The 16383-nt window shown below is 43.2% G+C and overlaps 1 protein-coding gene across 1 annotated transcript in view; it reads left to right on the forward strand.

Annotated features, from left to right (window-relative positions):
- crb2a (crumbs cell polarity complex component 2a) overlaps window positions 1-15698 on the forward strand; it is a 29153-nt gene extending 13455 nt beyond the window's left edge. Inside the window, exons 3-13 of the mRNA XM_078271440.1 lie at window positions 536-731; window positions 2527-2666; window positions 5287-5457; window positions 5540-5653; window positions 7110-8063; window positions 9996-10555; window positions 12478-12643; window positions 12989-13859; window positions 13984-14100; window positions 14503-14629; window positions 14809-15698. Coding sequence (XP_078127566.1) covers window positions 536-731; window positions 2527-2666; window positions 5287-5457; window positions 5540-5653; window positions 7110-8063; window positions 9996-10555; window positions 12478-12643; window positions 12989-13859; window positions 13984-14100; window positions 14503-14629; window positions 14809-15030 — 3638 coding nt within the window. The 3' untranslated portion in view covers window positions 15031-15698. The remainder of the gene's footprint in view (window positions 1-535; window positions 732-2526; window positions 2667-5286; window positions 5458-5539; window positions 5654-7109; window positions 8064-9995; window positions 10556-12477; window positions 12644-12988; window positions 13860-13983; window positions 14101-14502; window positions 14630-14808) is intronic.
- The last annotated feature ends 685 nt before the right edge of the window (window positions 15699-16383 follow it).

The following is a 16383-nucleotide window of genomic DNA, read 5'->3' on the forward strand; positions in this document are numbered from 1 at the left end:
AAATTGGACTGATTAACACAGAGACCCCCTACTACATATATTGTATAAAATTCAGTTGCATTAACTGGACCTATAATAACGTGTAGGGCGGCCTAAAGCCTTTACACATACCTTTTTAATGGTGCATATAATACTAAGCTTTTAACATATTCATATACTTATACATCATGTTTTAATGTTAAAATGGGCCACAGTGAATCCTTAAGCTCCAACTGTATCTGGGAATGGCTACCGTACCCATACTCCAGTACGCCTATCATCAATGTTGTGTACATAAAAAAAATGTATCTTTACCAATAATATGTTGGATTCATGTTGATATGAAATATTTGAATTTTTCTTTAAACCATCAAACACTAATTTGGCGGCTCCCCCCTGCAGCAACTCTGAGGACCCCCTAGGGGTCCCAGACCCCCTGTTGAAGATCTCTGGATTAACACAATTAACAATAGCAACTTTTACCAGATATGACCATCTTCATCATTGCTTCCAGTTATTTCTACTGACTGATGCGGACTCTGCCCTCCTCCCCCAGGAGTCAACTGTGAGGTGGAAATTGATGAGTGTGAGTCCGGCCCCTGCCAAAACGGGGCCACCTGCCACGACCTGATCAGCACGTACTCATGCGAGTGTCTGCCCGGCTTCGATGGCATCGACTGTGAGCTGGATGTGGACGAGTGTGCCAGTGAGCCCTGCCAGAACGGAGCCCGCTGCCATGACATGGTGAACAGGTAGGCCAGTCAACATCCTGCTGTCTGGAGGAGCTTCAACAGTAAAGGCAGATCTACCGGGGACCTTGTGCATGTGGGACTTTTATTATTTGACCTAGCGCAGTTTGTGCCTCTGGTTTGTTATCATTACTTCAATTTTTCTGCAAAAAAAGATATACCCAACAAATACCCAGAAGGTTTTTAACAACAGTAAGTTCTGAGGGTGTTCCTAGAATCCTCAGACTCTGGATTTTAACATATTCGGTCAGCTGCACAGTAAAACTGATTTTCTTGTTTCCTATCGCGCAACATATGTTCTTGCTCCTTTTATACGACACAAAGGACATAATAAACATCTTATTGAGTATGAAAATATGAAAGAGTACAAAAAGGAACAACAATATAGAGATTTATTACTGAGATTGAAAAGTTTTTGGACAGTGACATGGCATTTTCCAGCTAGCATCTTTGTTTGGATTAGGAAATAGAGTTGCTAATATTATATCATGCAGTGACGGACAGCAGCATCCAGACTGCTAGAAGAGTTTGGAAGGATTCTGGAAACATAGCCTCATGGCTGCAGAATACCTTCTGGGCTTGTCATAGCTACAGAACTGGAACGTAATGCTAATACATGAGAGGAACACACTGGAGCTATATTATACAACTATCACTGTGACAACCATCAGACAGCCTTGTTCTAAGGCGGTCAATAACGTAATTCAAAGAGAGTCAAACAGCAACACATCTTTAACAGCAGGCTGGAAGGTTTTAAGTGTGCAGTGTCATACCTGTAACCAGGGTGCGATTTTGCTGGGGGGCATGAGTGGGATTTCCTCCTTTCTGGCTTACATATCCCTGCCTCTGCTGAATTATTTTTTACCCCCGGTGGGGACAAAATGTATCCCCCCTCTCAAAGTGATCAATGCTACTTCACCAATAGACCATATATTATATACCTAAAACAGAAGTATTTTAAACTAAGTAAAGCGCTGTCTATAGTGCCATAGAAGGATCAAATCTGAGCAGCAGTTGCTGGTTGTATTTAGCCTCTACAGAGCTCCAGGACACCGGCTACCAGCAGCAGTTGTTCAGCAGCCAACAGGTGACTGTGAGCCGGCTACAGGCACCGCCAGATGATGGTGCTTTCAGGGGCCGTGGTAGTGGAGTTTAGCCAGAAAAAGTGAACGTCATGCGGCCATGACAGTTAAGTTCAGGCACCAAAACGACTTGTTAAGTTAAGGAAAAAGATCGTGGTTTGGATTAAAACACTCCCGAGGGACAAATGAGCGTTTCCTGGGTGAAAGTATTTTGTTTTCGCCGTGAAGTGAACTCCGCTCTCCGACTTGAAAGCGCTGTGTTTCATGTTGACACCACGTTGTGCTATTTCATTCTGAGATTATTTTCCGTTGGATATTGAAGTTCATAAATAAGTGTTTTGGCATGGCTGGTCGAGTGGCTCTATATCCATGGTGGTATTGGAAGGGGGATTTCATTCTTGCATGTTTTGTTTGGTTGTGCATGATCAAAAAACATCCCCACATCAATTTTTTTCACAAATTGCACCCTGCCTTTAATCACACCCAACGGTGATGTCATGGGGTCCTTGAGTACATCTGTACTCTACCTTTGAGTACAATAGATGCAATAATTACAATAGTTAATGCCCGATGATATAAATGCATGTATAGATAGCAGCAGTGTAAACTACAGATCTCAGTTTAGTAATATTGCTTAAGAGGAAAAAACAAGCTCTGGCCAGCTGCTTTACATGTGTCGGATCTCTCTGTATAAACACTCATTGTGTCTCCTGCAGCTATGAATGTGACTGCAGCGATACAGGATTCCAGGGTGACTACTGCGAAGTGGACATCCCTGAATGTGCCTCCGATCCCTGTCAGCACGGCTCCTCGTGTTCAGAGGGAGTCCGAGGATACGCCTGCCTCTGCTGGCCAGGTACTCCACTACAGACATGGCAATCATCACAGGGCAATCACTGCCAGGGGGATGATTGCCCTGTGATGATTTCCACAGGGCAATCATCTAAACTGCAACTTATACACCAAGTGTACACGACCTTTGTATTTCTTTCTAAAGCCATCCGTTTGAATTTAAAAAGACGCTCTGTTGCTGTTCTCTCAGTTACTCAGGACAATAGTAGCGACTAGTATTTTCAGGACGAGTGGAAATCAGGGTCAAAGATGTGTTTGACAGTGGGGTCACTGTAGAAAAACATTGGTCTAACTAAAAAGTTTTAATGGGATAGAATATTAGATGACGGTTAATACCAGTAGGAGGCAGTAATTCAACATATGGGATGCCAACTGCCGTAAAACCCTAAAGAAGAAGAATAACTAGTATTTTAGCTTTGCACCAGAATCCAACAAGTTTTCTTAAAAGAAAGTTATATAAAGTGCAAACTCACAAAATTGCAAATGTTTTTAGTTTGTTGTTTGTTTAGTTGGTTATTTACAGAACTATGTTATCAATAAGGATCACCAAGACTTAATGAGAGCCATGCTAGCAGCTCTGTAGCTTCACAGTATGCTACCATACTCACAATGATATCGCTAACAAATAATAATATTAATATGTGAGCAGATAATATTTACTATGTTCATCATCTTAGTTTAGCATTTGAGCAGGCTTATTATCAATAAACACAAAGTCCAGCTGAGGCTAATGGGAATCATCGTTTAGCAGGTATTTGGTCATAAACCAAAGAAAAACAGAAATGTTGACCTGATGATGGCACAAGATGAAAATTATGAGGATGACCAAAGTTAAAATTCACTGTGAAAAGTACATGTCTGTATAAAATGTCATGGTCATTATTTTTATTTATTTCAACATGTAATTAGAGGATAAACCCCTTGAGATGCCCATCTTGTCTTCAATGGGGTGCTCAGGAACAAACCATGACACATTTAAGCACATAAATAATAATATTAATAATACTGATCATAATAATAATGATAATAACAATAATAAAAATAATAAATTAACCAAGTCAACGACATAAAACAATCAAGTCAAAGGCATGATAAAAAAATGTTGAGTGTGAAGATCTGAATGAAACTAAAAGCTGTTTAATATAAGTAAGTATAAAGGATAGTTCAAGTAAATGCATTTGAAAATAAAGAGCAACCAATGAAAATGTCTCCCAGCGTGAAGTGTGTCATATATGAAACAATGAAGACGTGTGATGAGGACACCTCAGGACCAATGCACAAATATTATTTTGTACCCATCAGACCCATCAGTAAAATGAATAGTCAACTCAGCAGATGAATGATTAAGCATATATCTAGTACCAACACGCTACAAAACATCTGCTTGTTCAAAATGAGGTTATTTGAAAAACATTTTGGAGCAAAACTCTGATTGCAGATAGGTTTAAATTTTGGTCATATTGGAATCAGAACCATGACCAAAACAATTAGAACAAATGTTTGGAAGATTATTAATACAATTGAGAAAGGTAAAGGTCCTAAAATAGATCCTTGTGGTACACCCAGTTAAATAATCAGATTGATTGCGATAAAAAGTAACACATTGAGAATGGTTATGAAGGTAAGAATTTAACCAGAATAATGCCGGTTAAGAAACACCAATAGCATAGAGTTTATTAAGAAGAGGATGCTCAACCAAATGGAATGATTAAATCAAAGAAATTGCATCTGTAAATTGACCTTTTCAAAGATGAGAATACATTATCAGTAAATTTTACAAGGGCAGTAGTAAACATTTGAACAAGAAAAATATTGAGATCATTTATGTACTGTAATGTCATAATTGATTCAAAATTAAGTTCTCAAATATTTAGCTGTAGTGCAATTATGTATTAAGCTCTAATGCCTCACTTCCTTTATGAAGTAGAGTAACTCTAGCACATTTCCAAATAGAAGGACGTTTACAATTAGACAGAGAGAAATTAAATATATTTCTGTGGGAAAGCAAACTTCATGAACTTAGCCTTTCAGCCTTCAGGTCCAGGCACTTGGCCAACATTTCGAGCAGAAATAAATTTTGTAGGTAAAATACATCTTAAAGAAAATGAGCCATAGTTATTGAGATATTTCACTGAGAACCACAAAATCCTGGTGGCACCAAAAAGAAGTCAGAGAATCACTAAAGTCAGAAGGATTTATCCTTTGGGAACCGCGAATGTCTGCAGAACATTCCATGGTGATTATAGTTATTGAGACATTTAACTATTATGCAGCCCAAAGTGGTGGACCAGCTGACTTTGCCAAAAACAGTATAATGTAACAGACATAATCTGAGTTGTAAGACCAGTCACAAAAGAGTTAAAATGCTCATATAAAAAATGTCAGAAATGGATCAACTTGTGGCAGAGATGAAAGAAAGCTACTTCTCTGATATCATTAGACCGCGCTCCGATGTTAGGAATCAGAGGTTCATTTTTGTTCTTAGTTTATTATTAATTGCTGTTATTAGAATAATAATAATAATTATTATTGTTTCCTCACAGATTGTGACTGATCTAAGAAGACATATGGAACACTTCATATGTGTTTGATACCACTACATGTCCTGTTGTTGTCTTCTCTAGGTTATGAAGGACCAAACTGTGAGATAGATATCGATGAGTGTGGCGATCAGCCGTGTGAGAATGGCGGCGAGTGTTTCGAACGCTCCGATCCGTCCCACTGGGAGATGGACTGGGAGCTCAGCTTTGCAGATGCAGCTGGATATATCTGCCAGTGTCAGCCAGGCTTTGCAGGTCAGGAAAACTAAAGAAACCAATCAGTTCTCACACCTTTTTACATTTTTCTGACAATCATTTCATTTCTTTCACATTACAGGAGAGAACTGCTCGGTCAACATTGACGAGTGTGAGTCTGAACCGTGCCAGAACGGAGCCACTTGTGAGGATAAGATCAACGGCTACACCTGTGCATGCGCTGCTGGATTTCTAGGTGAGTCTGGGACCGTGTAATAAATGGGCTCATGTTCACATTTAGAATACTATATTGTATGTTCTTTGTATCAGTGGCAATGCAACATTTAACATTTTCTGCTATTCTAAAAATAAATATTACGCTTATACATACATATTAAATATGATCAGAAAATAAAATGAAACAATCCAAATAGTTTAGAGTTAATGGACAAACATTAGTAAAGAGCCAACTATGACAAACTTAATACTTGTTTTAGTCGAGGTGCCCTTGAGCAAGGCCCTTAACCCCAACCGCTCCAGTGGAGCTGCTCAGTGGCAGCAGATCAGACTGTGGTAGTACTGGGCAGCTTCCAGGTATGACTGTGGTCAGATCAGACTGTGGTAGTACTGGGCAGCTTCCAGGTATGACTGTGATCAGATCAGACTGTGGTTGTACTGGGCAGCTTCCAGGTATGAATGTGATCAGATCAGACTGTGGTTGTACTGGGCAGCTTCCAGGTATGAATGTGATCAGATCAGACTGTGGTTGTACTGGGCAGCTTCCAGTATGAATGTGATCAGATCAGACTGTGGTAGTACTGGGCAGCTTCCAGTATGACTGTGATCAGTTCAGACTGTGGTAGTACTGGGCAGCTTCCAGGTATGAATGTGATCAGATCAGACTGTGGTAGTACTGGGCAGCTTCCAGTATGAATGTGATCAGATCAGACTGTGGTTGTACTGGGCAGCTTACAGGTATGAATGTGATCAGATCAGACTGTGGTAGTACTGGCCAGCTTCCAGGTATGAATGTGATCAGATCAGACTGTGGTAGTACTGGGCAGCTTCCAGTATGAATGTGATCAGATCAGACTGTGGTTGTACTGGGCAGCTTCAGGTATGAATGTGATCAGATCAGACTGTGGTAGTACTGGGCAGCTTCCAGGTATGAATGTGATCAGATCAGACTGTGGTAGTACTGGGCAGCTTCCAGGTATGAATGTGATCAGATCAGACTGTGGTGGTACTGGGCAGCTTCCAGGTATGAATGTGATCAGATCAGACTGTGGTTGTACTGGGCAGCTTCCAGGTATGAATGTGATCAGATCAGACTGTGGTAGTACTGGGCAGCTTCAGGTATGAATGTGGAACTGTGTGAATGATGTGATCAAAAGAGATGCTTCCTCTCAGTGAACCTTCCCTGAATAAATAAAGGTTAAATAAATAAAATGACAGAGACCAAATGTTTTAAGAAATTACTGAGCCTTTTTAAAAATGAAACCATATTTATGAGGTTTTTTAAAAATTTCACCAATGGGCTTGGACCTGAGAGCTACAAACAGGGTAGGGAAGTCAGCAATGACAGCTACATGACATTTGTTGACAAGAAGAATATGGGGGAAAGCATCATCCTTCCCTTTCCCTCCTTGGTTCTGCTCTGGTAGCCTGTAGTCCTGACCACCATGTCTAACCCCCGGTGTCGCCCCCTGCAGGTGAGCTGTGTGAAGTCAACATTGATGAATGTGAGAGCCAGCCGTGTCAGAACGGGGGCTGGTGTGAGGACGGCAAGGCGTCCTACACCTGCCACTGCCCTGAGGCTGAGCCAGGTGAACTTCCATGGGGAGGAGATAACTGCCATGTGAAACTCTACGGCTGCGTGGACCATGAATGCCAGAACGGTGCCATGTGCCAGGCGTGGCTGGAGGCTGGAGAACACGGCCACACGTGCTTGTGCCCTCATGGCTTCTATGATGAGCAGTGCGCCACCAGAACTACTTTCTCCTTCTCCAGTCCTGGATTCATCCACATCCAGGTTGTTCTAGAAGAAAGGACCCGCAGGGAGGTGGAGCACCGTGGTCACCATGGTTTCGGAGTACAGCTACGCTTCCGCACGACTATACACAATATGTTGCTCTTCTACAGAGGGGATGTGGACAATCACCTTATCTTGGAGATTGTGAATGGTGGTCTTCACGCAAAGGCCTTTTCTGAGGAGTCTGAACTGGATGTAACATTTCCTGGTTTGGTCAGTGACGGAGACTGGCGGGATGCTCATGTGTTTGTAGATAATGAAGGCCTGGTTCTGATTGTGAAAGGCACTGGCTGTGACAGGGACGGGTGCACAGTTACAGATGGTGGTGCTGATGAACCAGCTTTCCAGCCCTCTGAAGCCTTCACTCAGGTGTATGTAGGTGGAGCACCAGAGCAGCTTTTGGAGTACTCTGAGAGTGGTGCGGGCTTCATTGGATGTATGGAAGACCTGATGATCGACTCTAAGCCCATCCTACCGCAAACGCTTCCAGAAGACCAAGGCCATGAGCTGGGCTGCAGTAAGACTGAGTGGTGTCAGCCGGACCCCTGCTATGGACATGGACGCTGTGTGGACCTGTGGACCAGCTACCAGTGTGACTGCTACCGGCCCTTCCATAGTGAGCGCTGCTCTCAAGGTAAGCACTTTACCACCTGTAGTGTTTTTTACTTACACACCTTACCAAACACCGCAGAAAGTGTCCAATTCAAAATGGTACTTAAATGAAAGTACAGCATAGGCCTATTATGAGAAAAATGTATCAAAAGTAAAAGTGCTCATTATGCAGAGGGGACCTGGTCACTATAATACTCTTATTGCTTTGTTAATACTGATGCATTAAAGTAGTGTTTCTCAAATGATGTACACCACATACCACTTTAGAAAATATTAGGATCTCTAAGTACCACCATTATGGCCCACGTTAAGATGGAGTAGCGTTGGTGTACCCTACTCAGCTACGGACAGCTAATGCAGAAGGCAGGTTTATTACTAAAAACAAGTTTTATTGTTGACAGCCACGCTGTACCTTTACTTTCTCCATCCCTCTCTAACTGAATCCAAATTTAAGGTGACTCTGGTCATCCCTGTTGTTTTGCATCATTTGCTGCCAGTCGGTGCTGTGGAGACTTCACCACCTGCTTATGGAACAACTACTACACCCGTCCACTAGAGTTTCAACAGCTCGAAATATTCTCCTCCTCATCCACACTTCTCTTCTTAATAGTTCCTGTTTGAAACCACGATTGCAGTGTTTTTGAACCATTCATTTTACCTCTGCTAACTATCTTGCTGTCACATCTTGTAATTAATTATGGATGTATGCACACTCCATTCATTAATGTAACTATGTAACATTAGCAAGTTGATATTGAAACAAAAAACACTTATTTTAAATTACCTTTAACTGATCATAGTTTAAGTATTATTACTGGAAATGTTGAAGGATTTCTATGGTATTGTTTTTTAATTAATTCATTTAAATATATCGGAGATTAGAGATTCTATCCATGTACCACTAGAGGGGGCTCTCGTACCACCAGTGGTACTGGTACCACAGTTTGAGAACCAGTGCATTAAAGCATTTGCAAAGCATGCACAAACATTGATTAACATCAATGACATTGATTGGCATTGTTAGAATGGGAAAACTTTCCCCATTACCATCCATCCAGCCATCTTCGTCCACTTATCCGGTGTCGGGTCACGGGGGGAGCAGCTCCAGCATTACTATTCTTATAAATTATTGATTCTCTTATTAGTACATAGTTTGGTGACATCATGTAAAACCCAACATTGCTCCACCCAGAATGCACCTGACTGTAAAACCAGTCTGGCTATGCAGAGCACAAAAGTTAAAAAAGAGAAAAAGTACAATGTTTCCCTTTGAAATGCATTAGTAGAAGTAGAAGTTTAAAGTAGCATAACATAAAGGTACAAGTACCCTTAAAATGTCACTATGGACCTAGTGACATTCCAGCACCACTGTACACATGGAATCAGCTAAAGTATGTGTGAGAGTAACAGCAGAACTGATCTCTGATCATTGACACCACAGACATAAATAACAAGAGATAAAGTGACTTTTAAAGATGATTCGGGGTCCAAGGGTAAAAACTCACCACACAGATCAAGGGTCGTTCCCTAGCAACGATGTTTCTGACTGCGTCTGGAATGATGGGTAGCCAGTAAGGAAAATGTATGTTTACTGTAATTTAACTTTGTACATAAACACTTGTGGCTGCAACTTGAACTGTTGCTTTGTATTTTCGTGACTTGACAATGTAATGTATGGCACTTTGTGATTGATGACAGCTCGTGTTTTCTCATCACTGGACCCAAAAACAGAAGCTGAATAGAATGAGCTGTAGCTCTATGAGCACGGTTTACTACTGCAAACATATTTAATCCATATGACAAAGTTATTTACCATTTGATGGCCGGAAAAAGTGTTGATTGAAACAACTTATGTGATATTGCAGTGGCATTCCTGATACTGAAGTCCTATTACTAAATGGTTTAGTCCTATTTTTGTGTGATTAATCCAAATATTTGAATTCACTTCTTTCAGAATTCCCTTCCTGGACATACAGCCATGAGGACACAGTGAGCTTCAGTGTCTACGATGTAGGTCAGAGCCATGAGAGCAACTTCAACGTGTCCTTCTTCCTGCGCTCCTTAAAGCCAGACGGGCTGCTGTTCCAGCTCCGGAGAGCCACAGACGTCTACTTCTCCGTCTACCTGGGGATGGGGAGGGTGTTTGTCAGCTCTCTGCCCAACAGTGCCCCACTGACAGCTCCGATATTTGTGACTACTGGCGAGAAGCAACTTCTACAGGTGGAAGTCCGACACAGACAGGTGATCTTTGAGCACGCAGGACTTCGCTACGGAATAGGAGAGATCCCTGAAGTGGATGTTAAGAGTGGGGATCAGGCCTATGTAGGGGGACTTCCAGGAGACTGGGACTCTGACATGTGGGGGGGGCATTACAAAGGTTGCCTGCAGGACCTTCGGTTAGACTCGGTGCATCTCGATGTGGATGCCTGGAACAGCTCGGATGAGGAGGAAGTGTATTTACCAAGTGATGCTGAAAATGTACAGAAGGGCTGCATCAGTGATGACACTTGCAAGGTAGGAAATACTTCCTAAATCTGCGTTGTTCCTTTCAGTAGCGCTGTCACAGTTATAGTGTGAGTTACTTCTACTGAACAAAGTGGTGAGGGGAGCTGCTGTGGGCTGCAGGCTCTGCAGAGACAATGTTCAATCACTAATACATTCAGAGCTAGTCTTGCATTTTTTTGGAAAAAAGTCAAGAGGAGGGTTCTAAAGACATTATAGGTCGATTTACGAAGACTCCCAAAACCGCACGGTGGTGGTCATGTTACCACAATCATATGACTGTTGTATTCAACGTAACAGCAGGGTTGTTCCTGCATAGGGGAATTGTTGCCGCCGCCACCAAAGAGGTTTTAAAATAAAATAAAAAGCATTGAGAAAAGAAATAGCAATTCAAATCCTCTCTAACTGTGTGAGCGATATGCCAAACAACTGTTGAACAAGCAGAACATAAACTTGAATATGAGATCTAATCTTAGTTTTATCTCCAGAGTCAGCCTGTGGCATACTCTCCCTGTGATTTATTTAAATATGAATATTGTTTTTTTTTTTACTCAAGCATAGTATACATTTTTTGTTTATCAAATTGTCAGAAATAACAGTAAAATGGGCGCCTAGGTAGTTCCCCACGTAGAGCGCACGCCCATATATAGAAGTTCACTCCTCGACCTCGGCCTACACGTCATTCCCCCCCCCTCTCTCCTTTTATGTCTTCAGCTGTCCTATTAAAAAATAAAGGCCAAGAAATAACAGGAAAATGCATAGATTTCTGTCATATAAGGTAACACAAGGCCCAAGGCCCATTCTGAACCAGGATAAACCCTGAACAGGAGCAGTTTTAAACATGTAGTTAATGTTGTAAAACATAACTAGTTAAGTTTAGGCAACAAACATACTTAGTTAGGGTTAGTAAAATGAGTCATGTAAAACTGCTAAAATGAGGACGTTATGTGATATCCTGAAATGAAGTCCGTAAAACTCAATTCATTTCCAAATGAGTTGACTTTTGGTTTCACACACGACATGAATCGCGATCTCCTGACTAATAGTCCTGTGTTTGTTTGATCCACCCATCCCTCCAACCTTTGCTGTCTTAATTGTCAGCTCACTTCCTGGTTTGCTGTTGCAATAGTTACTACAGCCCCCAGATGTTGCTGCCTAACAACAAACGTAATTGTTGGGTCGTTTTGAGATGCTTGCACAATCAACCCATATGGTTGTTTTCTGGTTGAGGACAGGCTAAAAAAAGAAAATATAAGTAATTCTGAGGAGGGCCTTGCTTTTTTAAATGAAATACAGAATAGAGGTCCTGTCCTCACCCTAATATATTCCTACAGCCCCGTACATCTGACTGTATCTACAGGCAGTCTCGCAGTTGTAATTCTGACTCAGAGTATCAAGATTTACTGACAGCTATGATTGCTCTCACTTGGCTAAAAGAATTACTAAAGTATGAACCAGCTGGTGGCAAAATGGCTGCAGAGCCTCCATCAGTGACAGTTAGACGTTATTATGGATCCCAACCAACTTCTAGGCAAGTCCCGCCCTACTAAGCAGCCCGATTGCTGGTTGGTCTGCCGGTTGGGGTTAGGCATTGACCTTGACTAGTTAAGGTTAGGATAGCCGACTGGTCAGGGGATAGGACCTGAACAAATCAGGTTCTGTTACCTGCGTAAGCATGGACACCTGGCTAATAGTAGCGTATAGATGCTAACCCTCCTCTCAAATGAGACGGTCGACAGAGTGTCTCACACACAGATAAGCCATAGATGCAGCGGTTGTACTATACATGCACTCACATTCACTCATTCAAAGATAGATATGTGAAGCCCTCAAAACGTGTCACAGAATTGACCCTTGACAGTTTTGGATACCACAGCTAAATCTGTTCTGATTATGATTGGCTGTTTATCAAATCTCAATGCTTTCCTCTTCAGATGAAACCTTGTCAGAATGGAGGAGAATGCACCATCACATTCAACGATTTCACGTGCTCTTGTCCGGAGGAATACACCGGAAAGAGCTGCGAAACCCGTGTGTGGTGTGTTAGTGATCCTTGTGTCAATGGCGGCCATTGTGTGGACCTTCCTGATGGATATGAATGTAAGATTGGCTTAATATTTTTTATACGTATGTGGCTAGTCAGAAATGACTCATTTCTTTGGCCCACCCACAGGTGCACACAGATACACAAAAAAAGACATGATGAAAATTCTTTTCCCAGGTAAAGGGAGTTTATTTAGGCGATACTTCTTGGTAAATGGCAGAATCTCAGTTTCTGGTATTAACCAGTTAATTTGGTATCAGATGATACTGTGGACCCCCTTAGTTGAGGTATCGGCATTGGGAGTGAAGACGTTCGTTCTTTGTTGTCAGACTGTTCCATAGAATCAACTCAATAAAAACAATAACATAACAAATGAAATATTTCTCCATGTTGACCCTTAGGTGTGTACAATGCCACGTTTGAGAACAGCGCGGTGCACTACAGTGCTGCAGGCTCCCTGGCTGAACCTGTCTCTGACATATACATGGAGCTGCGCACTCGTTCAGAGAACGCTGTGCTCCTGAGGGCCTCCTGGGGCTCGGACCTGCTGCTGGTGGGTCTGCTGGACTCCTCAGTCCGGGTGGAGATCCACATTGGCAACAGTGTCGAGGCGCTGACCTTTACAGGAGTTCGTCGGGTGGCTGACGGGAGCTGGCATCGCGTGAACATCTCAATGGCTGAGAAGGAGCGCAAAGCCTCTCCCTGGGTCATCACTGTGGATGGAATCACAGACGCGAGTAGCGGGCCAGAGCGCACAGGAAGCCTTGGCTTTCTCAGGGAGAAGGGAGCCATGCTGGCCATTGCAGAGAGCTTCACTGGCTGCTTGGGTGCAATGAGGCTTGGCGGAGTCTACCTGCCTTTTGTCGATGACTACAAAGCCCCACAGCCGTCTCAGTTCCACTTAGTTGGAAAAGCAAAGATTCATTTGGGTTGTACCAGTGCCCCTGTTTGTGATTCAGACCCTTGTATGAATGGAGCCACCTGTGAAGACCACTTCAATAAGTTTGACTGTGTGTGTGACTCGGGTTGGGAAGGGGAAGTGTGTGAGACAGACACTGATGACTGTGCGTCTCAGCCCTGTGTTCATGGAAGCTGTAAGGACTACTTAGCTGGTTACGAGTGCCGCTGCCACCCTGGATATGCTGGCCCACTCTGTGAGGACGATCTGGACGAGTGTGAGCATCACGCCTGTGAACATGGAGGCACCTGCCAGGATGGAGTCAACATGTACACCTGTACCTGTCCCAAGGGCTACAGTGGCCCACTCTGCCAGTGAGTACTGACCCGTCCAGACACATAGTGCTAGCTCTAGCTTTAGGGTTAGTGTGCAGTGCCCACACAGAGCAACATTTCAGTCAGCATTCACTGAAGCTAAGTGTGATACCTTTTCCACCAGGTGGGACTATCCTCCGATCCAGTGTGGTGAAGATGTGCAGTGTGAAAATGATGCTATCTGCAATGACGGGCTGTGGGGAGCTAACTGTACGTGTATGCCAGGCTTTACAGGCAGCAGGTGAGCTCACTTTAGATGTTATTTTATAATCATTCAAAAAGACTACAGTGCCAGAGTCCTAAATGGTCAGTTCACCCAAATGATTAGTTTGACCTAAATGCATCTGTCTGGTGAAGAGGCAGTCTTCAGGTTGATGTCACATGAGCTTTTTCCAGGTTTGGATAAATCTTGAGATTTGTCTGACATGAAATTTGCAAAGTAGTCATTATGAGAACTGTTCACTGACGCTGCTTCGAGAAAGAAAGACACGTTGCTGTTGAATCCATTCACCTCCATTGTGAAATGTGTTTTAATACTAATAAAGCAGTAGAGACTTTAGTAGCAAACATGAATAAATGTCTGTAGAAATGTTCAGCGTTTGCACAGTGTGGTCCTGTTTGTCATGTGTTTTGCGTCCTGCAGGTGTGAACTGGAGATTGATGAGTGTGAGTCTAACCCCTGTCGAAATGGAGGTTCCTGTTTGGATCGGTTCAACATGTTTGTGTGTGAATGCCCGCCTGGCTACAGCGGTCCAATCTGTGACACTAACGTACGTTTGTTACATTTTTATTCTTTACTTTTATACGAACAGGTCAAGAGATGTCCATTTTCACTTGTTTCCTAGCAACATGTACCACATATCCCAAGAAACATCCAACATACTGAATTCTTTTTTGATTGATTTGAAGGCTAGAATGTGTGAGAATCCTGTTGTGTGTGCCTCTGTAGAAACAGGCCCAGAAACAAGGCATCCCCTGGCTGCTGGTGGCCATCCCACTGCTCTGCTTCTGCGTGCTGATCCTCACCATCGGCCTGGCCTTCATGGTGCTCACAGCCAGGAAGAAGCGCCAGTCGGAGGGCGCATACAGCCCCAGTGCTCAGGAGGTGGCGGGAGCTCGGCTGGAGATGGACAGCATGCTCAAAGTGCCACCAGAGGAAAGACTCATCTGACACAGAGGCCGAGCATGATGGGAAACTTTTAGATCCTCCACTGAGGGCATGTGTTGTCTGGTGGTGCCAGGTACTGAGCCGGTCTGCTGCTCTGTGTGGCGCTGCATTAACTCTGCAGGGGCTGTGTTTCTGAGGTCACAGCCCCGAGTACCGTACACACTGTAGTTTGTCTCTGGCAGGTCCTTCATCTGTGTTTATAGTCCCAACTAGTGCAGACAGGACAGTTTCTGGGCTTTCTTTCAGGAAGCATGACACAGTGAAGCTACGAGCACACGCACGCTGTGGAAAGCATTGTCAGTAGATGTTAGGGCCGAGCAGCGCCCAGCAGTCAGTAACGCTGCACTTCCTCTATCGGCCACTAGATGCTGCTCTAGGAAAACTCTCAGCCTCTACTGGAGGGGTTGAGAAAATGCTCCAACCTTTCTATCACAAAGGAAAACAATTGATTTTTCCAGAATTACTTGTAAAGTGGGTCTTGGTGAAGATTCATTTGACTAAAAAGGCTCCACTTAAAAGACAAATAGAGGTTTTAGTTGAATTAGGGGCATTTCCATCTACCTGTTTTCATAGCAGGTTTAATTTGTCCACAAAACAAAACAAACGTGAGTGGAAATGACCTCATACATGAAGCATGTCACTGAAGAGGCTGTGAGCTTCCTGTAACTCTTTTCTCCATGCTTCTTGTTTGAGCTTTACCTGGAGCTCTTTTAATTCACCATCATCATTCTGTTGTGTCCTCTTCTGCTGCGATGGTTTCATGGCTCCACCAGCTGCTGATATTCACAGATTGGGGGTTGGTTGCAGCTTGCTCCTCCAGTTTCCGCTAAACATACAAGCTTGCATAGTTTTTACAAAGTACTAAAGAGTAGGATTAAGATTGCATAAAGGATTCCCAAACAGTTTACCAGGAGCCTACAGACTGCATGCAGATTGTAGGATTGGAGAGTGCAGTTTCACATTGCTTGAAACTCAGACACACAAGAGGACTTTTACACTTTTCTCAGCAGTAAAATTGGCGCTGCCACACTGCACCTTCGGGCCTCCTGTCAATGCCTGGATGCCATTGGACACACATCCTGCTCAACGTTCTATTTAGTTGAGTTTTGTCTGTGCAACCCTGGCCACATATCAGCGCAGTGTGTGAACGCAGGGCGAGGCTCCAGCACTTTGTGGTTCCACTGACTGACACACACATCACATAGATGATCATCAGTTAACAAATCAACTCTCCGCTAAAGTCGCTCATCATCATTGGCGTGTCCAGACTTTGACTGCACCGATTCAGAGGGCTGGCATGAAGTACACACACACACACACACACACACACACACACACACACACACACACACACAC

This window comes from Sander vitreus, chromosome 16 (genome assembly GCF_031162955.1).
Source record: "Sander vitreus isolate 19-12246 chromosome 16, sanVit1, whole genome shotgun sequence".
Classification (NCBI taxonomy): Eukaryota; Metazoa; Chordata; class Actinopteri; order Perciformes; family Percidae; genus Sander; species Sander vitreus.